This window comes from Crinia signifera, chromosome 3 (assembly GCF_055691185.1).
Source record: "Crinia signifera chromosome 3, ASM5569118v1, whole genome shotgun sequence".
NCBI classification, from domain to species: domain Eukaryota; kingdom Metazoa; phylum Chordata; class Amphibia; order Anura; family Myobatrachidae; genus Crinia; species Crinia signifera.
The window spans coordinates 157,311,031-157,337,676 of NC_139219.1; the positions used below are offsets into that span (position 1 = coordinate 157,311,031).

Consider the following 26,646-nt stretch of genomic DNA (forward strand, 5'->3'; position numbering starts at 1 on the left):
TTAAGGCTTTCCATTCTGTCGTTTCTGGGGACACCTTTTGTCATCCCTATTCTGGGAAACCTTACAAAATTCAACAGCGGGTTTCATGTTCCTCCAATTACGTTGTATATCTGATCAGTTGCCCTTGTAGTCGACTGTATGTCGGCAAAACGATCCGCAGTTTTAAGGAAAGAGCAGCAGCACATAGATCTGCTATAAAACAGGCATTACTGTCAGGGAAAAGTGATCAACCTGTTGCGAGGCACTTTGCCTCTGCCCGCCATCCTTTGTCCACCTTGAGACATAGGATAATCCAACAGATCCCCGTTCTAAAAAGAGGGGGAGATAGAGGATTACTCCTTAACAGGGCTGAAAGCCGTTGGATACACCGGCTGGATACTCTGTCCCCCAAGGGGTTAAATGAGCACGCAGGTCTATCGGTATTCCTGTGATGCCCACTTAACCATTGTATATAGTTCCAGTCCATTATTAGTGCAATGTTTGCTTAATTATAAAATGTATCTTATTTTCCTGAGTTTACTATACTGTCAGTTTAAACCAATGTAAGCGATGTGTCCAAGCACAACACGTTTGTGCCTATTATAATGTTTCAGGAATGTTATGCAGTAGATCGCCACATTCCTGCCTGCTGATCCATTTACTATTGGATCAAACTTGAACTCCATACGGTCTTTTAACCCTTCTTTTAACCTTTTTATTCATTACACATGTATTTGTTATTATGCACTTGTACTGGCTCTATATGAGCCCTTCCATTATTATATATGTATATTGATGCACTTTGCACTTTATTTGTATTTTAGTATTTGTTACTGTATGGGCAAATTCTGGATGCCCTCTACGGCTTCGCCGTCTGTCCCTCCTGAGTGACGTCATCAGCTGAGTCCGGGCGGGACGCTCGGCGCGCCGGCGGGGGATCCTGCACTGTATAAAGGTATGTTTGTTTGGCTTGCTGTGTATCTTCTGCACCTTGATAAAGAGATCACCTGATCTCGAAACGTTGGACACTACCTGGTCTCCTGACTCTTCTTTATGCTGATTTGAGTGCCGCCACCCACCAAACGTTTGTATTACCCTGTCTCCTACAGGGGTCCACGGAGGGCACCAGACCCGGCTGTATGCCGAGTTGCTCAATTGGAGTGCCGCAAATATGCAAATTTCTATATATATATATATATATATATATAATTATGCATTAACAATATTATACTGCAAACCTGCAGAGGATTTTGATAAAACACATATGCTTGCAGATCATCACCAAGGGTTTTCAGTTCTTTTCAAGTCCCTTCACTGGTATTAATACCTGAAACCAGAGAAAATGTAAGAGAAAGTGTAAATACAGGGTTCGCAAAAACGCGCTATATCGCGTATTTTACCCTAAAACGGTCCCCGGGGACTCAGTTTTTAAAACTAAAGGGGTCCCCGAGGACGCGCTGTACTAAACCTATGACATGAGCCGCCGCTGCGAGCCACCGCTGCGAACCAATCACTGTGGCCGCCCGGCAGCCAATCACTGTGCTGCTGCGCACCCTAAACTGCGCGCCCTGCAGGTTACAGTTTCAGTCACTCTGCGACCGCGTCCTTCTGCCTCCCCCCGCCATGTAAATTCGTTCAGCTGCTGAGAGCGGGGAGAACAGGATGGGATGCGGCTGTAACATCAGCTCTCAGCAGAGTAGGTGAGCGGGCTGTCAGGATGACGGGGGACTGGATGTGGCTAAAGCAACTCAGCAGCGTGTCAGCTATTCCAGCCACATCCAGTCCCCCGCCGCGCTGATAGCCTGCTCACCTACTCTGCTGAGCAGCATGTCGGCATGTTTTCCAGCCCTTGGGCAATGACACCCCCACCCCTCTCCGTGGCAACAAGCAAAAAATGCCCCCCTCCCCCGCCTCATAGGGCAACCAGCAGAAAACGCCCCCTCCCCTGTGGCAACCAACCAGCATAAAATGACCCCCCCCAGCATGTAACCCCTGCAAGGAGCATATAACCCCTAGCAACAAGAATGTAGGTAAGCAGCATTTATGTGCTATAATATATACTGGGCATTACGGTGTGTGCTATAATATATACTGGGCATTACGGTGTGTGTTATAATGTGTACTGGGCATTACAGTGTGTACTATAATGTGTACTGGGCATAACTGTGTGCGCTGTAATGTGTACTGGGCATTACAGTGTGCACTGTAATGTGTACTGGGCATTACGGTGTGTGCTGTAATGTGTACTGGGCATTACGGCGTGTACTATAATGTGTACTGGGCATAACTGTGTGCGCTGTAATGTGTACTGGGCATAACTGTGTGCGCTGTAATGTGTACTGGGCATTACGGTGTGTGCTGTAATGTGTACTGGGCATTACGGTGTGTGCTGTAATGTGTACTGGGCATTACGGTGTGTGCTGTAATGTGTACTGGGCATTACGGTGTGTGCTGTAATGTGTACTGGGCATTACGGTGTGTGCTGTAATGTGTACTGGGCATTACGGTGTGTGCTGTAATGTGTACTGGGCATTACGGTGTGTGCTGTAATGTGTACTGGGCATTACGGTGTGTGCTGTAATGTGTACTGGGCATTAGGGTGTGTGCTGTAATGTGTACTGGGCATTACGGTGTGTACTATAATGTGTACTGGGAATTACAGTGTGTACTATAATGTGTAGTGGGAATTACAGTGTGTACTATAACGAGTACTGGGCATTACGGTGTGTGCTGTAATGTGTACTACTATGTGACCACACCACTTCCCCCCCAAAAATGCCCTAAATTTTTTACGCGCGCCTTCGGCGCGCACTGTCCCTGTTTTCAGGTTTATATAGTTTCTAGTATATATGTATCTTTATGCGAGTGGGCCAATTGATACTTACATACCCACATGTGCCATGCTGGGGAGAAGGGGAGAGGAGGCTTTATTACGTTGGGACCCAGAAAAGGTCCGGTAGGACCCCAATTTTTAGAAGTGAAGGGTCCCCGGGACCCACTTTTTTGGGTGGTTTTCGCGAACACTGAAATAGTATTACAATATATATTTTGTCACCATTATAATGATCTAAAATCATTTATACATTATACTTGCTAAATACTCCAGTAGATGGCGCTATAAGCTCAGTTGTGGCACATGCTGCACTGTTTCATACTAATTGTTTCCACACAACCCTGCAAAGTGAATCTTGTCTGTCATTTATTATCTGAAGTTCATTATTGTCATTATTTAACAATTTGTTTTTTTTTTTTCAGTTATGAGCTGGTGAAGTACCTGAGACATTACATCAAGAACTGTCTGGGATCTGTAATAGAGGATGAAACAGAGCGATGCACCTTTGCTCAGAGTCAGGGAGAAGGATCTGGATATGATACTCTTGTACACCGTGTCACCAAACGGACACGTGAATCTAAAGAGTGAGTGTTTGCACATTTAATAAGGCAATGATTTATACTTTTATTGTCTAAATTCTACAAAACAGATAAAAACTGTTTATCGTAAGTATGGGTAGTTTTTGCTCATTTTCTTGTACAGTATTTACAATATATTAAGTTTGTTCCTTTAGCCCTATTTCTATACATATACAGTCAGGTCCATAAATATTAGGACATCAACACAATTCTCATATTTTGGGCTCTATACACCACCACAATGGATTTGAAATGAACCAAACAAGATGTGCTTTAACTGCAGACTTTCATCTTTAATTTGAGCGTATTTACATCTAAATGAGGTGAACTGTGTAGGAATTACCACATTTTCTAAATGTGCTTCCCACTTTTTAAGGGACCAAAAGTAATGGGACAATTGACTCAAAAGCTATTTCATGGACAGATGTCGGCTACTCCCTCGTTATTTCATCATCAATTAAGCAGGTAACAGGTCTGGAGTTAATTCCAGGTGTGACATTTACATTTGGAATCTGTTGTTGTCAACTCTCATTATGAGATCCAAAGAGCTGAAGCTAGCCATCATTAGGCTGCAACATCAAAAGACCCAGAAGACCACGGAAAACAACTGTGGTGAATGACAGAAGAATTACTTCCCTGGTGAAGCAAAATCCCTTCACAACAGTTGGCCAGATCAAGAACACTCTCCAAAGTCAACAATCAATACAGGGCTTCACAAGAATGGATATAGAGGGGGAAATTTACTAACAAAAATTAGTGAATTTTTTATTTTATTTTCGGTGTCTACGTATTTTTGGCATTTACTATGCCAAAAATAAGAATTTTCGTATTCATATTGATGGCACATTCGTATTTGAATTTACAAATACGAATGAATACACTATCGATAGAATACGACAGGAATCACCATTCAAAAGAATGGTGGTTCCTGATTTACTAATTAGTGTAAAACGGCCACGAATATACGGCAGGAAAATACACTTTATTTTCCTGTCGTATTTGGCTTTAGCCTGCTCGGCTTCAGTGTTAAAAAATAGAGAAATAAATAAATAAAAAAAAACCAGTCGTATTTGACTGCTTTGTAAATTCCCCTCCAGAACACGACTTTGCATACGACGTATGCAGTCGAAGTCATTCGTATCAAGAATATGAATACAATTTTTGTAATGGCATGCGATGCGACGTGATATTAAAATTGTACAGTGGGGGTCTTAGGACCCGAAAATCGGGTCCCATCGCATACCTTAATTAGTGGTATGCAATGGCATACGATGGGCGCCGTGCTAGGAAATAAGTACCCAACATCCTATGAACATATGCAACAAAGATCAACGTACCAGGGTGATGGAAAGAGGAGAGTATGGAGAAGGACAGGAACTGCTCATGATCCCAAACATACCATCTCATCAGTGAAGCATGGTGGTGGTAGAGTAGAGTCTAGGTATGTATGGCTGCCAATGGAACTGGTTCCCTTGTATTTTTTTATAATGTGACTGCTGACAAAAGCAGCAGGATGATTTCTAAAGTGTTTCGGGCAATATTATCTTCTCATATTCATTCAAATGCTTCAGAACTCATTGGACAGTGCAGATGGACAATGACCCGAAGCATAATGCAAAAGCAATCAGAGTTTTTTTTTTTAAGTCAACTAAGTGCAATGTTTTGCACCAAGTCAATCACCCGACCTGAATCCGATTGAGCATGCGTTTCACTTGATGAAGACACAACTGAAGGTAAAATGCCCTAAGAACAAGCAGGAACTGAAGGCATTTGCAGTAGAGGCTTCAGGCTTGTTATTGCAAAGGATTTGCAACAAAGTATTAAAAGTGAAAGTTTGATTTAGGATTGTTTTAGTTGGGTGCCGGACAGTTTCCCAACAGTCGGGATCCCGGCAGTCATTACCCCGACGTCGGGATCCCGACAGTCAAAACCCCGGCACTCTAGGTCCCGACGGCCACCGGCTTTTCTCCCTTGTGGGGGTCCACGACCCCCATAGAGGGAGAATAGAATTGGTGGCGAGTGTAGCGAGCCACCGTGCCTGCAGCATGGCGAGCGCAATGAGCCCGCAAGGGGCTTTGTTGCGCTCACCATGCTGTCTGAGTCCGGCCAGTCGGGATCCCGACGTTGGGCTAATGACTGTCGGAATCCCAACTGTCCGGACCATATACCGCACCCGTTTAGTTTGTCCTATTACTTTTGGTCCCTTAAAGTGGGAGACACATATAGAAACTAATAGTGCAAAGCCCTGCGCCACGGATAAATGGACTTAATTTAACCAGTAAACCAAACTTAATTTAAAAATATTCTCCCTTCCCGTTTATTGCTGCTGTTCTGAGGGGGATAGCTCGGTGCCCCAGATATCAGACAAGAAAGGAGAGAAATAGAACTGTGCAATATAGGGGATAACTGTATTTGCAATTTATTCGCTCTCTATAATTAACAAGACATACATCACATCAAACATACATATAAAAATAAATATTAAAAGAAAATAAAAAAATTATGCACAACCGGTTGTGACTATATATAGCACTCACAAGTTTTGTTAAAAACTGATCGTATTGGTTAGAAATGCACTTCCCTTGAGAGTATTCAGTCACGTTAGTATGTTAATTGGCTCAGTTAAAATGGCTGGTTAGTATACAGTCTGTTATGAATTAGTGGTTAGGTTTTGATGTGAAATGAATTTAAACTGTCCAGGTTTTATGTCTGGCCAGACACTTTATAGTGAGGGTACCTTACAGCTGCCACCTGTAATTCCTCGGGTCTCCCAGTTGATGGTGCTGAATCACCTTTATAAACAACTTTATCCGGAGTTGCCTTAGGATGGATGGTCTGATTGGTTTTTGTATGTTGTCCCTCTGGTGCAGTGTTTGTAGGGTTCCAACGCGTTGCTCCGCCTCCAGTCCCGAAATCATCGGCTTTATCAAGGAAATTAATTTGAATATAGAAACTGTTGTAATTCCTACACCGTTCACCTAATTTGGATGTAAATACCTTCAAATTACAGCTGAAAGTCTTTAGTTAAAGCACATCTTGTTTGGTTCATTTCAAATACATTGTGGTGGTGTATAGAGCCCAAAATATGAGAATTGTGTCAATGTCCCAATTTTTATAGCCCTAACTGTATACACATATAATAATTTAATGGTAAGTTCATACAAAATATATATACAAGGGTGGTTCAATAAGTAAGGTAAAGAGACCTTTCATGTGTATAATGTTCTCTATTTCAATTTAATTTCCAAGCCAGCACAGATCTCCCACATCACTGGAAAAGTAGAAGAAGAAAGGTGTTGCAAGTGTTGGACGCACAGCTTGGAACAGTTGTAATAATATTTACCTTTTATTAGTTATCTATAAAAAAAAAATCCATTTGTTCCTTTTTATTCAATGAAGCAATAGAGGGACTAAAACTCCTTGCAACTAGTATGTAGGTAAAAAGAAATATATATATTTTTGGGGGGGAATTCCCGAAACTTTTTGGTAGTAGGTCAGAAGATTTACTTAAGCCACTGGGTCAGCAAACACTTCTGTACGAAATCAGGTTGCTGGGCAATTGGATTACCCAGCAATTGAATCCTCTGACAAGTTAATCTGTCTCTTTCTCTCCCGCACTAACATCAATTTGTATATTTATCTGCATTTATTTTGAAATTCATCAAAAATTGGGGCGCAGATGTATTAAACTTTAACAAGAGATAAATCCAAGGGTAATAAGGAGAGATAAATGTCCAGCCAATCAGCTCCTTACTGACTTTTTTTCTAACACAGGCTGTAACATGGCAGTTAGCAGGTGATTGGCTGGACGTTTATCTCTCCTTATCACCCTTGGATTTATCTCTTGTTAAAGCTTAATACGCCCCACTATTTGTTATGGTTTCATTTGGTTAGTAATATTTTACAGACTAGTTTCTTTATTGTATTACTCATTTTTGACTCTCCACAAAACAACTTTGCCAAATAATTAACTTTCGACTTTTTTTTTAAACGTGTTTTATTTTTTTCTTTAAAAACACCATAAAGTAGATTTCTTCTAACATTTTAAACACCTGTCTGCAAACTTTACATAAATGCGGAAAAACAAATGTAAACATCCAATTAGCAGGGAAGACAGAGGAAACACCAAAGACAACAGAGCAGTTTCAGTGATTTAAGAAAACATATGCTGTATGTTTTAGGAGATGTACTTCAAATAGCAGGCAAAGAGAAATATTTAGGCATTCCGCTGTCATCGTAACACAGGTTTTTCTCTGGTTTGAAATTTTTCTTATATGAAATAAGAGACTGGAAATCTACCCAGACTTTTTATCCTTCATAAACAGAAGGCCTCTGACTGAATTGGTTCCAGTAATAATTTATTATCTTGAGATTTTAGAAGTGCTAACGAGTGGTTCTGAACAACTAATGAAGCTGCTTTGGATTTTGCTCTCCTGTCTTGAGTGTTAATATTCTGCAAATGGCATCACTTTTTTAAGTGCATTAATTATAAATGCTAAATTAGTGGTCATACTTTAAAAATCAAAGCAATAGTGGTGTTTTACCTCTTGATTTAAATAAAACGTGTATCTTTCATCAATTTTATTTTTCACTTGACTGCTGAATTGGCTGAATTCACTTGACTGCATGTGTTAATTGGTTCTACAGTAAATGTATCTTGTGGCAAAAACAACATAAAATGTGATTCTTATGTGTATTACTGTACATAGGACTATGTTTGTTATTTTGTAATTGATAATATATTTATTTATTAACAGTTTTTTATATAGCGCACAGATATTCCGCAGCACTTTACAGAGAATATTTAAACATTCACATCAGTCCCTGCCCCAGTGGAGCTTACAATCTAAATTCCCTACCAGATGTACAAGCACACACATTCATTCTAGGGTTAATTTTGTTGCGAGCCAATTAGCCTACCTGTATACTTTTGGAGGAAACCCACGAAAGTTTGGGGAGAATATACAAACTCCGCACAGTTAGGGCCATGGTGGAAATCGAACCCATGACCTCAGTGCTGTGAGGAAGTTATGCTAACCATTACAACATCCGTACTTTTTGTTACTTTTGTTACTATCTTAATATTGTTATACATACTGGAGCCTCCTTTTGATGGTGATTACATGTTGTCTCTGTTTTTTGTTTTTTGTTTTTCACTGCAGTATAGTAGTTACAGATATACAGTAATATGACTAGTTTTGCTCTAACAATCACTCAATTTTTAAGACCTGTGACATTTAAAGTTCAGAAAATCAGATGTTTAATGCAACAGCATCATCTATCCCATTGTAGAAGGTCAACATTTTTCTATTTTACAGTACTACCGACTTAAATTCTTTTATGTACTATACTTCAAGTTTATATAGTAAAGTACATTGTTATCTGACTATTACTGATCATATTCTGAATTGATGTAGCATTCAGACATAAAATTGTCATGATGAGAAATGCTTTTACATTGTCACCTTCTTGTATGTATGCTATGTGGTCAATGTTAGATCAATAATATGATTCAAACGAAGTAAGGCTGCTTATAAAATGGCAGAAAACAGTGACAACAGCTGCATTTGAATAGTCTTACCCATTCCAGACAAGACCCCTTCCAGACAGAAGCATCTAGAGAAATTAGATTGTTATTGACAGTTGTTTCACATGTTGCGACTTAAACAGCAGTTTTATCAGGTAAAGACTGTGTAAGGTGCCCATGCCATATGATCTGTGTTAAGCTCTGATAAGCAGCTAGATCTGTCTGAATTGTATAGAAGTAATGGGAATTTTTTGCATAATAAAGTTATTTTATTATTATTATTATTATTATGCTAATATTACTATATCCAATTAGTAGGGATCAAAGTTATTTTGTAGCTTTGGTGTTGCACCAGAATGGGGCAAGCGGTAAGGGGTCAACTTGCCACTCCCAAACATGACAAAGGCATCTACAGATGCCACCTAATTACATTAGGCTACAGAGTTCCAGCATCAGGTGTGAATGAGATGACAGGCTTGCAGTACAGTATCCCTAACTGCCTAGACGTTAAGCCCACAACATGCCATGCGCAGCTCCTGGGGTACGGATCCCGGTCACCAACAACTATTTTTTTGTTTTAAATTCTACTGTTTTATTGTTTTATATTTTTACATTCAAATGTGTCTATACTGTATCTAGGCTTTGCTTCCACTTTACTTGTGCACATAATTTGAGGGTGCAAAAAAACCCCTGCCCGTTTCAATGTATAGTAGTAAGACGCAAACGGGCAGATCAGAAAGTGGTCACGAAACCCCATCTGGGCAGAAGGGAGGCTTACAAAAGTCGAGTGAGCTTAGTCCAGCACATGGTCAGCTCCTCCCCCCAACAACACCCCCCCCCCCCCCCCAGGGGGACATTGCTGATTTTCAATTCCTACACAGTCTGGAAGCTCACTGCAAACTAGCACTGCACCAACCCTCCATCAGCCTCCATCTCTGCATTGTATATGAAAGGACAGTTGAAGCCAGAAGGTAATGGGGTCAGAGTTAACAAATCTCACACAAAACAGCTCTATAGAGTCATGATTAGATACATATCCATCCACGGCACTGTAGTTTTCATTATTGAAGCAGTTGCTACCCAGCTACAAAGCAGTGTAATTACATGATTTTGCATGCTTTTGCCATAGTATGCCTTAGTGCACAATAACGGGACATTTCTCATGGCCCGACAACAAAGCCAGGATTTTGGGCCAACAGGATAGATAAACATGGCTACATCTGTATATACAAGGGGAGTAATATGAAAGATCACACATTACCGCCGTGCTTTGCAGTGGCAGCCTTTTCATGCTATGTAATGGCTGCACTGCTGTTGCAGTCCTTGGCTTTTCCGTCTCCCATCTCAGTGGATTTGTCCCTTGATTTCCTTCTCCATGCTGCCACCTACTCCTTACTGTTAGAAGAGTAGGTGGCAGCATATAAGTATACTTATATACAGTATTTCAAATGGACTAACAAGAAACCATACAGATGGAGTGCCTCTCACTTAGTGCTGGGAATCGCCAGACTCACTGCATTGGCGAGAGTTGGTGCCCGTCACTTGGCGATGGGGAGCGGAATCCCTGCCCATCTCTGCTTCAGGGCTATAGGCAGGGTTAGGGGGGGGGGGGGTGCCGGAGGAGGAGCGGCGGGGAGGTTACGGAGGGCAGTGGTGGGCTCAGATGGAACGGTGAACGCGAGCATCTCGGCACGTGCCCCCTTCCGTCTGATGGCGGGTCCTGGCGGTTGACGATAGAATCGCCAGGGCCCGCAACAATCAGAGGAGCTCCATCTGTATCTACAATGTGTAATACACATGCTAGAATGTAGGGGGAAGCAATGAGAGATCCCTGATACCTTTGAGCAGAAAAATGTCAACAAAATATAAAATACATACACAATACAAAAAATATATAATGTAAAATGGACCAAGTATCACAATACAAAAAATATATAATGTAAAATGGACCAAGTATCACAATAAAGATAATGTTACCCTATGACCACTACATAGGAGAAAAAAAACCCTGTATCATATAGTGAGTTGACACAAAGGACAGAGGGGATTTAGTTGTTAATAATAACCCGTTTTTCCCACTAACACACTTCTACACTGTTAATAGTTTACATTTTGGGGGGTACAGGCTTACTGCACTATTTTCACCTGTACTTGTCATAGGTGAAAAAAAGCAAGAAGTATTGGGTGAATGCCAAATGAGAATTTTGTAATTGAAATGCAGAAGCATACATATGCATATGGTTGATTTCGTACTGTTTTTGGTTTATTATTAGCAAGTTTGCGAGTGTTGTTCACTTTATTACGTGTTATTTTTGCTGAGCTGTATTATTCTGCTGTATGCTTGATCTACACTCCACTAATGATCTTTACTTGCTTGTTTATATCTCTGTATGTGCCATTTTTTATTCTTGAATAAAAAACACTATTAAAAAAATAAATAAATAAATACTTTAAATACTGACCTAGTTCCTTTTGACAGCCTGTGATGAAGCAGGACCCATTCTGTACATGCGCAGTCTACCCACCATCGGAGAATGTGTGTGTGATGGGCAGTGCCGGAGCGAGGCACCGGAGCACCCCAGGCGGGGGGACGCTCCGGTGCTCACCCCCCCCCCCCCGGCCGCTGTACAGGGGGGGGTTGCTGGTGATGCTGCGATGCTCAACCGCCACCGGCCGCTGTACAGGGGGGTGCCGGTGATTGCGCCAGCAGCCCACCGCAGCGTTCCGGGGCGGGGGGTGGTGATGCCCGGTGTGATGCGGCGGCAGGCTGCCACGTCATTTCCCGGGGGTGGCGGGGGTTACAGGAGGCCGCTGGTGCCACTCACCGCTGCACAGGTCAGGACCCGTGCAGCGGTTCCTTCTTCTGCAGCTCAGCTGGTGTGGAGACCCGTCCCTAGTCCCTGCTGCAGCCGCTGACTGCCTAGCACTGCTGCCACGGAGGCACTGTTCCCCACTGACACCAACGGTGTGGGGCTGGCGGCATCTTCTGGGACCAGTGTCTCCACCAGCGGTAGCAGCGCTAGGCAGCCATCGCCAGCAGCAGGGACCAGGGACAGTTTTTAGAATGGTGCTGGGAAAATAGAGATAGCTATTCCCAGCACCTGCCACGATTATATTTGATTTAATTGTTGGGCTGAAGAGGCGCCCTCCAGTGGCTGGCACCCTAGGCAGCTGCCTAAAGCTGCCTAGTGGTAGCACCGGCCCTGGTGGTGGGGCTGAACAGTCATGTTGGGAAGTAATACGGAACACTTAGGGTGAGATTTAATAGGATGAGAGATTCAGAAAGTGAGAGATTTGGTAAGAAATGTCCAGTTTTTTCAAAAGCAGCAATCATTTACACTGCTAAATCAGTTTGATTTTGCAGTGTAAATGATTGCCACTTTAAAATAACTGGAGATTTCTCACCAAATCTCTCACTTTCTGAATCTCTCATCCTATTAAATCTCACCCTTAGTATTCATAAAGGCGATCACCCGGTGCAAGACAGTAATATGGCTCTGCAAATATGTTGTTGTTGTCCCTCCCCACATGCACATATGGGTATCACATCCGGTTTCTTATATAGTGCACACATATTCCCTTATTCTAGTTGACTCGGACGGATGCGTATTTTTGGACGGCCACCGAGTGTTCTTAGCCCCGCCTACCATACGGAACGCTCACACTGTCCTAATGCGGTAAGACGCTGAGCGAAAGGACCGCAAGTGGATGTTTCATGTGAACAACTCCCACATCTGTGGGAACCTCCCCCATCCGCCGATGGTCTCCGACCATCGAATGATGGACTGAACGGTCAGACAGCTCCGAGTGCTCCAGACCACTCGGACATTTCTCTGTGCGAAAGCAGGGATATTGGCGGGCAGCTGGCATCCGGCTATGTCAGCTGTCTGCCTCCCAAATGGGCGTCAGGGCTGGATTACCATATGTACGCCCAGCGTTTTCATGGGAATGCCCATGAAACGTTGGGCGGACGCATATGGTAATGAGCCAAAACAGCCCTTCACGCCCCTCTCCACCCCCTGTTCGTATTGTTCTGACCGATTGTTTTTTGCATGGAATCACGCCGTATTCGGACATGCGTTTGCACATGCGCAGAAATGCCTCTGCACATGTGTAAACACAAAACATCGTCCGTCTGACCGAACATGCAGACGTCTGACTCAATCAAGATAAGGGCCATATTCCGCAGCACTTTACAGAGTATATTTGAATAGTCACATCAGTCCTTGCCCCAGTGGAGTTTACAATCTATATTCCCTACCACATATACACACACACGCAGACACTCTCAGGTAATTTTTTTTTTGTTGGGAGCCAATTAACCTACCAGTATATTTTTGGATTGTGGGAGGAAACCCACGCAAGTTGGGGGAGAATATACAAACTCTGCACAGTTAATGCCCTGGTGGGAATCGAACCCATGACCTCAGCGCTGTGAGGCAGTTAATGCTAACCATTACACCATCCGTACTGCCCCATATGCATTTAGGTACCCCTAGTTGCGGCCCTGTGTAGAGATAGACTTAAGAGCCATTAATGTTTTGGATCAGACAGAAGTACTTTTGCTAGTTTTTGACAGTTGTCAGCTCTCGAATGCTGATTCAATTGCTAGCTTTTCTCTTAGGGCCTTATTCTAGTTCACTCTTTCTGGCAAAATCCTTCTTAGATGGACAAAACTGCAGGTGAGGCAGATGTAAAATATGCAGAGAGAATTCGATTTGGGTGAGTTATTTTGTTTCTGTGCAGGGTAAATACTGGCTGCTTTATTTTTACACTGCAATATATATCTCACTTTGAAGTTAAACCCCACCCAAATCTAATTCTCTCTGCACAAGTTACATCTGCCCCACCTGCAGTGCACATGGCTTTGTCCATCTAAGAAAGATTGGTACTTGTTTCCTAGCACGGCGCCCATCGCATACCGTACTTAGTGGTGTGCGATGCGATATTCCCGTTAAATTAACAGGAGTGCTTGTACAATGAAATATCGCATAGCATTGCATGCCAGCAAATGGCATGTGATGCGATTCGATTTTTAATTGTTAAAAGCACCACCATTGTCAACGCACCCCCACTATCAACGCCAACCCGAAGCGTGGCGAGCGGCAGTGGTACGCGTCCTCCGACCTTTTCCTACCCCCACTATGCACGTTGCAGTGAGCCTCCGAATCGTGGCGAGCGGACGCGGAATACGAGCCCGAAGTGTGGCAAGCGGACGCGGAATACATTTTAAGTAATCCGTGTCCCCTCGCGGGGCTTGCTGTGCTCGCCACACTGTCTAACATCAACTCCACGCTGACGTGGATAGTGGGAGTATGAAAAGGTCAGAGGACGCATACCGCCGCCCCTCGCGGGCTCGCTGCGCTCGCCACGCTTCGGGTTGGCGTTGATAGTGGGGGTGGCATTGCCAATGGGGGTGCATTTAACATTGTAAGCACCCATCAGGGTGCTTGTACAATTAAAAATCGAATCGCATCGCATGCCGCTATATTGCATGCAATGCTATTGTATACGATGCACTCTGATCAAAATCGGGGGCGCCGTGCTAGGAAACAAGTACCGAAGGATTTTGACAGAAAGAGTGAACTAGAATAAGGCCCTTAATTACTTGCAGGCGCCCCCAAGCGGGTTTTACAGCTTAGCTAATGACTGCTCAGCTTCAGTGCATGTTGTAATCATCAATTGTTATAGCATCATAGCTATTTGATGGCATGAGATATCACTTTTTCCATAACAGACTCTGTTTCTTGCTTTCATACTTTGTGCAGTTTTATTTCTGCATTTTCCTTTCCCTTCTGTGAGTTTCAACCTGTCTTGAAACAGAAGATTTACTTGACTATTAATTTCAACTATATCACAAACAGTCATTTATGAGTGATGGCTGCTTTTTAATAACTACTCTATTAGTACCTCCTGGGTGTACAGAAGAAATTGAATGTGAAAACATAATGTTTATGTGACAAAATCTAGCTATAAAAATTGGACTGCATGAGGACAGAACCAGCTGAAACCAGTTTTATTTTCAGGCCAACACTCATGACCTCCAATAAACACATTTGCCGTTCTCTGTACCAAAACACTCAATTTTGACACAATTAAATTGCACACCAACCTACATCCATTGTCATGGTCACATCATCACAATTCTGTCACTTAGGACCTAGCCCTGCCTGCCATCGATTCAGCACAATCATTTTCCAAAGAACATTCTGATTATATGATTATTTGCTGATTAAAACACTCACTTTCTGAACATTTAGGGGGTTATTTTGTTTGGTATGGTGGGACCGTATACGGTCGGATCGGGCTTTTTTTTTTTTCATCTGCGCATGCATATCTTTCGCAAAGCGCATGTGCGGCGACCTCACACCACTCAGACGGGTCTCTCCGTGCGGAAAAACCTGTCCGCAAGAGCACGGTCATTGTGGGTGGCATGTGGGCGTTTTTATGGGAGCGGACAGAATAATGAGGAAAACTGGGCGTAAACATGGGCGTACACACAAAATGCATGGTGCCACAACCGCCTCGATCGCCAAAGATTGCTCCTGACCACCCCTAGAGATACCACATGAGAGCGGATGCCTGGGTCTGCTAATTAACGCTGATTACTAGTCAAACACATACACCTGAATGTAATAAGCAATGCTGCAGCCTATTAAGTGAAAACCATTATTTCACTACCTGCAAGCCACACACAGCCCTCAAACACATTGGAAGCATATCTTTCTACACTTCTCAACATGTAAAGGTTGGTTTAATTTTAGGTAATATTCATTCTAATACCTGGTTATATATGTCCATCTAGTTATTTTATAACCATCTACACCCATTCAGAAAGTGTTTTTTTTTCTACAAGCAGGACACTCAATTCACAGGAGTCAACATGTCAACTTTTTCACTGTAACACAAACATACCAGTTTTTTATTATGATAAATACACATAAACCAGAGCAACAATTAGTTTTTTGGACTCAATTTCTACTTGCAATGGTGGAGCAATGTCCTAACGCCATGGCCACTATTTTGCACACAATCTGTATATTTTTTCCCAAGAACATACATTATGCACTTTCATATCTGCTATAAACTTTATGTAGCAGATTCTGTATGTAAGATGCCACCAAGCACAGTATTGCAATCACATATCTCTAACAAAGGATCCCAACATCTGCCTATCACACTCTAAAGCAGGGCTGGGCAACACCGGCCCTCCAGATGTTGATGAACTACACATCCCAGCATGCCTTGCATCAGTTTCAGCATGGCCACATAGCAAAACTAATGCAAAGCATCCTGGGATGTGTAGTTCATTAACATCTGGAGGGCCGGTGTTGCCTAGCCCTGCTCTAAAGTCTTATTTTGAACAATATTAGAACATGTTTGCACACAAACCATTTTGTCATGCTTGGTCGAATGACACATCTTTAACACGCCTGTACCAAGAACTATGGGGAGTCATCACTGTTTGTTTTTGGAGGACACATATGCATTCCTACACAAATGTTACTTTTCCCCCTTGTTTGCCTACCTCACCCACTCCATGAGGAACTCATTGTTCTAATTCTGGACATAATTTAGTACATAAACACAAACCCCAACATGACTTTATTTAAAAAGTTAATCCAATGTGGGGACACATAGATAGTGAGTTAATTGCCACATTAGAACATAATAAATATACATGTAATGAGGGTTAAAATGTTCTTTTATTATGGTGTTTATTAAGGTAGTCAATTTAGGTAATATAAATCAATCATGAGCCTAATTGGGACAAATTAAGTAATTGACACAATTAAGCTTGAAAGGGAATATTTGCAGGTCCATATATGTGAAGGGTACGTCACCATGCACGTACACTTACTCTCAGGATCGGTGACACACGCTGAGTTTTCCATTGAAAAAGGCGAGACCTGTCCGTGCACTGTGGCATACGCTCAGATATACGGAAGGTGTCGGTGGGAAAACGGACGAGATCCGTCCGTACACTGTGGCGTACGCTCAGATGTACGCCAGGTATCGGTGTCTAAGGGGGAGATCCGTCCGTGCACTGTGACGTACGCACGCAGCTGTTCTGTGGGTGGACTTGCGCTCACCGTGAGCTTACGGAAAACGTACGGTGTGACGGACCGTACACACGTATCACCGTACCAAACAGAATAACCCCCTTAGAGTAGCAGGAGATGAAGATGAATTGAAAATGGTATGCCCGTCTGCAAGTAGCTTAAAAAAGTTGTACTCAATTGGTCTGATTCTAATTTGTGAGTAATGCAAAAATGAGAAAATACTTGTCCACCTGAGCTAAACCATGTTTCATATGTATTTATGTTTGCATGCAGGGTAAATACTGTCTGCTTTTGCATGCAGCCCACAAATGCTAAGTAGCTTTATTTTTCACCATGCAATTTAGATTTCAGTTTGTACACACCTTACCCAAATCTAAAGGTTTCCACACACACAGTAAGATTTTATGAACAATCAAATCTGTCACCCAATTTCCCTTGAAACACTACTGGCCAAAAGGTATAATGCTCACACACAGATAGATTGTGTAAATTACACTTTGTTTATTCTCTCTGCACATTAATACTCAATCCTAATGAGGATTAGATGGGTCGTTTAACGACTGCAAATCGTTAACATATCATTCGCACATCATTCATCCTGACTACACATGTAATGTGTACCAAATTGTGCGAGACAGGTCGTTCTCTTTCTGCCTGTTGAAGCGATCAGTGAGCTAGATTAACGGCAGGGGGGTAGGTCTATTGCATCCCTATCATGCCCACATTCAGAAAATGTTTAAACGATTTGTAATTTCATGTGGTTAAAACCCATATCGTTTCAAATATCTTACCGTGTGTGGGCAATTTTAAGACTGACCATGCACCTAAATATTTATTATTCAATCTGGCTGGTTGGAACAAACATCTAATATACGGGTGCAAATGACAATTGATAATTTGGTACTTGTGTATTTTGGCGGCGCCCATCGCATCGCATACCATAACGCATGCGATGCGACGCGATATTGTACGATAGTGCACGATGGCATACAATTTTGAAATTGTATGCCATTGTAAATGGCATACAATGCCGTACGATGCGATGCGATTTAACATTGTATAAGCACCCTAATGGGTGCTTATACAATGTTAAGCACCCTAATGGGTGCTTACAATGTTAAATGCACCCCCACGCCACCCCCCCACTATAAACGTGAACCCGAAGCGTGGCGAGCGGCGGCGGTACGCGTCCTACGACCTTTTCATACCCCCACTTTCCACGTCAGCGTGGAGTTGAGAATAGAAAAGTGTGGCGAGCGCAGCGAGCCACCGAGCCCGAAGCATGGCGAGCGGACGCGGATACCTGTGAAGCCCGCGAAGGGACGCGTTTACCTGTGAAGGTATCCGCGTCCCCTCGCGGGGCTCGCTGAGCTCGCCACACTTCGGGCTCGCCACACTATTCTATTCTCAACTCCACGCCGACGTGTATAGTGGGGGTATGAAAAGGTCGTAGGATGCGTACCGCCGCCCCTCGCGGGCTCGCTGCGCTCGCCACGCTTCGGGTTCACGTTTATAGTGGGGGGGTGGCGTGGGGGTGCATTTAACATTGTAAGCACCCAGTAGGGTGCTCAAAAGCACCCTTTTGGGTGCTTATACGATTTTTGATCGTATAGGGGGTCAAAATCGCGTCGCATCGCATGCCATCGGGTACATGGCATGCGATGCGATCCGTTCATCGTACAACGGACATCGGGGGCGCCGCCAAAATACACAAGTACCGATAATTTGAAATCTTTAGGTGTATGGCCAGTTTAACGCTGAGCACAATTTAAAGTTGCCACACCTGCAAAATTAGTGAAGATTTTAAACTATAAAGGCCCATACACACTGGGTGATTTTGGCAAGCATGTATGGACAGCGATGATAGGGAAAATCGCTGGCCTGAAAATCACTCAGTGCATTCGCACTGAGAGATGTCCGCATGTTTTAGCATTTTTCCCGGGGGTGGATGGCTTTCCATAGCGGGATGCCAGCAGTTGAGCATCAGTACCAGCGGTGATGCATGTGTATCAGGGCTCACCCCTCATCACTGCCCCATATGCACTGCATGGCTTTTGAGCTCAAAAGACAAAGCATAGCTTCTTTCAGCTCAAAGTCACCCAGTGTGTATGGACCTTTACTCTTGTTTTTCTCTTGGAGTTTTGAGAAACCTTTTCTGTAGATATTATTACAGATTGACATGACTTTCGTATGCAGAAGTGGATATATGTCACCAAAAATAAAAAATTTGTACAGGAGGCAGATATCCCTGTAGTCTTCATTAGTTCTACTTGATAGAAACTCAAGGTCACAGCTCTTTACCACAAGAAGGGTATTTTGAATATACTGCACTGCAGGGAAGTTTAGTAATGCCAGATTGGAAAATGAGGAGAGTAAAATGGTAATTTGATTGTATGATTCTCTTTCAATAGCTTTCATTGTGTAAGTTTAAAAGTCAACTAAAAGTATATATCTTCATCTCTTTTAAGGTACTCCGAGATGATGCTTTCACTAAAGAATGTTATGATGGCTGTTGTGGAGACTCTTCTTAATAAGTTTGAAGAGGACCAGGCTAAGACTAGAGAAATGCAGAAAAGAGCTTTGCATGAGCAATATAGCAGTAGATATGCCGATAACTGCTCTGACAGTGATTCATCCTTCAATCAGGTATGGGATTATTTCACTTTAGTGCTTGCTGGACTGACATAACAATAACCATAGTGCCCACCATATGAAGTAAAAGCCAGTCACAAAAAAATCCCATTCTGACCTAAATCACCTGTTTCAACTTTGCCCCATACAACAATTTGTTATAACTAAAATCAGTGATGCATCTTAATATTATAATTCTATAGTATGTTCACAGTATGCTATTTTTTATTTTTTTGTAGAGTTATACGTTTATGAATCAAGAACAATTGCAACTTATAGCTGAACAGTTAGATCCAAGTCAACCTGAGGAGGTATATTGTTTTTCCATTTTTATCCTTGATGATAATATGCATATATATGACTTTTTTTTTTATTATTATTGTTTTTGGCTAGTAGCTATCACCATGCATGATTTCGATTCTTGAAGCCTGGCAACCATCAGGTGTCAGGATTCTGATCTCTATCTCTAGTATTAGGCACTTTCCAAGAACGCAGTCAAGGTTCTCTGGCAGTTCTCAACACTGTACCTTTTAGTGATTCTGGTTCTTGGCGTATGTCACCCCAAAGATCAAGTGTTGCAGTCTGCTAGATGCGAAGACTAACATGAGGGTACAGCTCAGTTCCATCCAGTCAAACTTCAGGGTCTTCTATCTTTGCCAAAAGCAGTTTCATACAAATTATTGTAGTGTAGTATTTTTGTAGTATTGTGTATTATATTTTGTATTATATTTTGAAAATGTATATATCTTTTTGTTTTAAAGTTTTGTTTTTTCTTTCTGTGCATTAATAGTCTATTTGCCATTAATTCATCTAAAAGTCGAACTTGGGTGTCTTTTAGGAAACAATTAAATGTTGAGTGATACCACGGTCTGTTTTCCTCTTTGTCTAGAAGCACTGTTAAGGAAAAAGTTTCCGCTGGTCTACAAGATAGTTAGGCAATACTTTCAAGCATTTAGTCTGCTAATACTTAACAAGTAGTTCTGTTAATGTCTATGCAAGTGACATGTTTTTTTCTTTTGCTTCAAAGATACGGAAAGAGGCAATGCAAACATTGTGTTCTGCTCCACCATCTGATGTTCTGAACTGTGAATGCTGGCCTGTTCTTCATAAAAATCTCACTCTATCACTGGCCAACCCAGATTCTACATTCACCGTAAGAATATTTTTTTGTTTTCATTTCCATTTTGACTGGTGTTTCTGACCCGTTTTTATAGTAATAGAAATAAGTAACAATTATGTTTTCTATTTACAAATATCACCCACTTCACCAAAATATATCCTGCAGACATCTTGCACTGTGTCGCATACAGTATCGATGCTATATATATGAGGACAAATATGTATGTCACTTGTATATTGTGTGTGATGGAGTCTGTATATGGAGTAGAACAGAACTTGTGACAATAGAAAGCTGACACTGTTGTACATATCCAGGGACCTGTTCTGCGTATGAATCAATAGTAAAACCAGTAGACACCTGGATGTGCTTGCATTTCAGTCACACAAGCGAAACGGCAGATCAATTCCTTCGTATATGCTGCCATGGAGGAGATTAAGGTCATTTAATTAGATACTATTTTTTTAAGTGTTTAAGTAAAATGTTAATAATTGAGGCTAAACCCTGCAACTAGATATAGTGCTTGGGACCCCCAATATACAGATAAGCCTTGACGGCATATCCTACACCTGCGCAGGTATATGTAACCAATATCTCTGAATTCTATTATCATGTAGTGTTCAAGATTGGTTACTAATACCATTCAGTGAGCTGGGGGAACCAATGTCTTGTTTTACTTAGTATTAACCCCTCCCATGCATGCACCTGAGTGGTATTACTGAACTAATTGAGTATCTACCACTATCCATATGAAACTGTATTTTAGTTATAAACTACTAGCCACATGGTTCATTTCCAGTGTTCACTGTCTGCGAACCCCCTTCTATGGGGAGTTTTACGTTCCTTCTTTACATGGAAATAAATACAAACATACTGCATTCTAAAAGACTATTTTACCTCCAACAACACTGATTGGTACATAGGTGCAAATGTCATCCTATTCTTAACCCAGGTAGACTATGATCTAATCATGTTACATCATACTTCTGTCCAGCAAGTTAAGCACCTGGTACGCTCAGGAAATTGTGACTGGGAAGATAGCATCAGGACTATGGGGAGGCTTGTAAGCAGCATTCCAAAATATGTTTTCTTGCATACGTAATGAATGTCCTGCAGGACAATCAGATTAATGTAGTCCTTTTTATACTATTTTAAACACTGAGGTGCAGAATATTCACACCTACCATTGTCCAAGCAGAATTACAAAGAGTACGTACAAAATAGGCTTAAATCTGTAATTGCATCCAGGTGCATTAACTAAATTGATTTTCTTCATATGCCTAATAAATGGTGCTGATTAAAGAGCATACTTATATGTGCACTAAGTCAAATTAGAGCACAGGCAGAGAATGAATAGATATCTATGTATTTAACTTTGTGAAATAGGCAAGTGAAAAGACCGTTTCAATCTTCTAATTGATTGGTGTTCTTTAGAAAAGTAATTTGCTACTGAAATACTGATGCAGATTTCAGGAATAATATGGAAGACAGATTTTTTTTTCAATTGCGGCCTAACTTGGCTCTTATTAATCACATATATTTAAAACATGTTTGGTTTCTAGAGAAGTCAAATTTTCTGGTGGTTTTTCTTATTAGCTTTAATTTACTAGCAATTCTGTTCATTTTAAGAACGTTAAATATTTTTTTCTTTTAAAGTTGAATAGTAGAGCCTCATAACTCCCAACATGACCTATGCCAGAAGGGACAAACTTCTCTGCTCCTGGACTGTCCTCTACTGCCCCTTTCAGACCGCACTAAAAAAACAGTATTTTCCCCGTTTTTTAACAGTTTTTAAACGGTAATATGTGTGGTCTGAAAGGTGCAAAGTGATTTTACCGTTTCCCAAAAAAGTTTTTGGGGAAACGGTAAAAAGGCAGGGTCCTACCCGTTTCAGACCCGTTTCTTTTTGCTGTCTGAACGGGTCTGAAACGGTACCCAGGCAGCAGTGAGCACTATTGGTCCCCAGCACAGTGCATATTTAATGAGCCATACTGGCTCATTAGCCATACTGCGCTGGCTCAGAGGGGACCAGCTAATGTTCAGTGTCAGATCCCCTACCCTTACCCTTCCAGCATTCTGCAGCTCTCCTCCCTGCCTGCAGTGCGGGAGATCCTGCTGGCAGTCTAGGTGCGGGCTCTGGTGCCTGATCCCCTCTCTCTATACCTCCAAGAGGTCACTGCCCAACGCATCTCCGGGATGTCTCATACTGCTTTCACACCACAAACCTGCTTTAGACCAGGTATTTACATGCAATGTGATAGGGGTTAAACTTGCTCTTTAAAAAAACGTTTTAAATATCTGGTCTAAGCAGGTTTTGCTGTGTGAAAACAGCATTAATGTATGATTGCCGTCACCTCTTTTGAACAGATTAATTTATACAAAAGGTGCTTCACCACAGGTGATGGCAATCATAAATGAAGAGATATGTCCGGGAGCAGAGCATTCTGTCCCTTCTGTAGTGGGTCATGTTGGGAGCTATGGCATCTGACTGTTGGCTTTTACCGGCATATGGCAAGTGAGTCAGTGACAGCAGTTGTCACTGTTGTAACTATGGTTTATTGCAAATGTTGCACCGAATGCAGCGAATGATCCCTTATTGCTAATATAATGGTGGATTTAAGTCATTAATCATGACACTTCATTCTACAGGGCCATCTCTAATTCCATTGCTCCATATATCTCTAACCACATCTCCATTCATACACCCTCCCGCCCTCTACGGTCGGCTGGCGACTGTCGTCTCTCCTCCACCCTGCTTCCCATGCTAGAGTACAGGACTTTGCCCGTGCTGCACCCCTTCAGTGGAACGCACTTCCTCGCTCCATTAGGCTCTCCCCGTCCTTGCAAAGCTTCAAACAGGCACTGAAAACTCACCTATTCATCAAACCGTACCCTTCCACTGCGTGAACTAGCTGGTTCTCCGACCCCTTGCCTTTTTATATCCTGCTATCTAGCCACCACCCACTTGCTTGCTCCTCTTGTAATCTGTCTGTCTCCCCTTCCTACTAGATTGTAAACTCCCACGAGCAGGGCCCTCTTCCTTCCTGTTGTCAAAGCCCACTTCTCTTCACATTTCACTTACAGCTCTCCTATACTCAAACACTCAGTTACCATCTTCGTCTGCATACTCCTCTCCATCATTCGCCTCAAGCCTCTAGTTGTATGTTGATTGAGTCCTCACTACTTATATTTAAGCTGTAATGTGTATTGTACTGTTGTGCTCTTTATTTGTACTCTATATTTGTTATTTATTCAATGTTATGCCAATTTTTGTTTCCCTGTATTGTTTCTTTGTACGGCGCTGCGAAACACTTGTGGCGCCTTATAAATAAAATAATAATAATAATTCTACATTCGCACTAAAGTAACCAAATGTTCAATGCAAAAAATATTACTCCCCCCCCATATGCTTATTTCTGTGACTCGAGCAACTGGATCATTTCCTGTAAATCATTTTCTTTATTCTAACAATATATATAAGGCACTTACAGTATATAGTTGACAAATAAATAAAAATTGTTTTAAATTTGAAAGTCTCAATAAAATCTTTCTGACCCTTACATTTGAATCTCTTTATGGCAGGATTATAATTATAATTGAAAATGGTTCTCCTGCCTTTAAATGACCTCTTTGCCTTTAAAAAAAAACATTAGAATGTTGCAAAATGCAAAAAAAAAGTTTCCTAATGGATTTGCCTACATATTGTTTGTTGCAAGGACATTGCTACAAATGTGCATTGTTAAAAATACATGTCAGTTGAAAATTTGATTTCATACTCTTATCGTTTATACATCAAATAAATGTATTTTGTTTTCTGATTGATGCTTTGTAACAAGTTTTCCATTGCTCTCAAAGAAATAAGCCTTGACATTTGTCAAATTAATATTTAAAAATATTTCTTTGTAGTTTAATGAAAAGGAATAAATGTATTTGACAGATTTAATGATTTTGTATATACAGGTTTTTCTATTATCTAATATTTTTCTTAATATGTTATTATAAAGTGATATTTAGCATATCTTGACATCTGAATTTGTTAATTTTGAACTATTATTAAAGTTTTATATTTCTGTTATTAAACGTATAGTTTATTTTTGCTTGTTCTTAGGAGAGGATTTTACGATTTTATGCTAAAACATTTTCTTCATCACCATTGAATATGGCAAGAGAAGTCTACACAAGCTTGGGTATGTGGTTTCTAATTAATTTGCATGTGCTTTCGTGCTTTTATTCATCCATCCACAATTTGTGACTACATTTGATACCAGTGTCATACCTTTTTTTTTTAGCTTTCATACAGTATGTTCCCATATCATCAAGTATTGCATTCACCATGACTTATGTTTTTTTTTTCAAGATTCAATCTACTTTTTCTAATTGACCAATACGCAACATTTAAATATGAATGATAAAAATTCTATATCTAAAACTAACCTTAATCTAGAATATTGGCTTTTTTTTTTATAAGTGAGGAAATGGTTCCAAAAACCAAACAATGTCTACCTAAACCCATTTTCCCAGCATATTCTATTTCATCACACCTTTTATACTGTACAACTCAAATTCCAGCATATATAGCCAAGATCTTTTATTATTTATAGTTCCAGCTAATTTAAATGCTAGAAGCTTGGTGGCATACAGTGCTGAATGTTGGGAGTCTTTAAAGTAATCACTTTTATTTCACATTGCCCTTGAACAGGTCCCTTCAAAATGGACACATATTATGGGTTATGCTTAGGTGCAAATGCATGAATGTAATTGTGTGTGGTGATTAATGTTGTTTAGCACCACATTTTCAAGGAAAACATGATTTTTTTTCTTCTTTAAAAATTGTATCTGTAACTTATTCTAGAAACCCGGGTCTTTAGAGCACACTTAGCAATCTCAGATTTTAAACCGCATGCTAGGTAGTCAGATTTAATTGAATTTTACAGTGTGTAATAAGTCATTCTGCACACAGCAGAAGGATTTGACCCCTGAGGCTGTAGAAGCCCAAAATGTTGAATAATTCACATGTGCAGAGCTGTAGTTGTGTATATTACTTTTTTTTTTCTCTTAGAATAGTAGGTTTCTGTACCTTATTACACCAGCCATGTACTGTACAGCACAGTTAGCCGCTTTGTGTTTTTCTTTGTCTTTCAGCCAAGCATTTGGAATTGTCGTTTGCTTCTAAGGAAGGTCACAAACCAATATTGGTAACAGGTGTAGACCTGAACAATCCAGAAGTTGTCCGCACCTTAAAAAAGGTAACAAGAATCCTCTGTTGCCATTTTGTATTTGTGTTTATAATTAGCTTGCTTAATTTACAGTAGTAAAATGAATAATTATATGTTTGTATGTTTTTTTTTTAGATTCGGCTCTTAAATGATTACCAGAAGGAGGTTCCAACTTTCTGGATTCGGCATCCAGAAAAGTACTGTATCCATTGATTTTTTTTTTAATGCAAATTAGTAAAGTTAGAAGTTTGAATACATCTTTGTATTACATTTTTTGTTCTTGCCAAGTAATACTTTAAACGTTCGCTATTTTTGTGTTTTATTATTTTACTATGTACAGCACTTAAAATGAACATTTGTCTACTAAGGAAAAGGGGGTAATTCAATTGCTGGGGTAAAGTGCAAATTACCATTGCTGCAGTGTTCAAACACTAGTAACTGCAGCCCATTTCCGCACCCGGATTCGCTACCCTATGGTGTTAACTGCTCTAATTCATCGGGGCAAATACATTTGCCCACAACTGAATTCCCCCATTAGTACTTTTAACCTTTAAGCATCCCAATTGGAATCCGTATACCACCATTAGTGTCACTAAGGGGGTGCTGACTTCTCAGTTACAGGAGCCAGGTGCTGCACTATAACAATATGTGGCGCACCCACCTCTTATCACAGTGTAGGAGCCAACACTGCAGACTGATTGG

At 41.2% G+C, this 26,646-nt stretch overlaps 1 protein-coding gene across 2 annotated transcripts in view; it reads left to right on the forward strand.

Moving 5' to 3' along the window:
• Positions 1-26,646, forward strand: part of TBC1D32 (TBC1 domain family member 32) — a 386,630-nt gene that overhangs the window by 31,145 nt on the left and 328,839 nt on the right. For both annotated transcript variants that reach the window (XM_083176796.1, XM_083176797.1), the window contains exons 3-9: positions 3,235-3,396; positions 19,449-19,626; positions 19,851-19,922; positions 20,639-20,764; positions 24,837-24,915; positions 25,871-25,974; positions 26,080-26,141. In XM_083176796.1, coding sequence (XP_083032922.1) covers positions 3,235-3,396; positions 19,449-19,626; positions 19,851-19,922; positions 20,639-20,764; positions 24,837-24,915; positions 25,871-25,974; positions 26,080-26,141 — 783 coding nt within the window. The remainder of the gene's footprint in view (positions 1-3,234; positions 3,397-19,448; positions 19,627-19,850; positions 19,923-20,638; positions 20,765-24,836; positions 24,916-25,870; positions 25,975-26,079; positions 26,142-26,646) is intronic.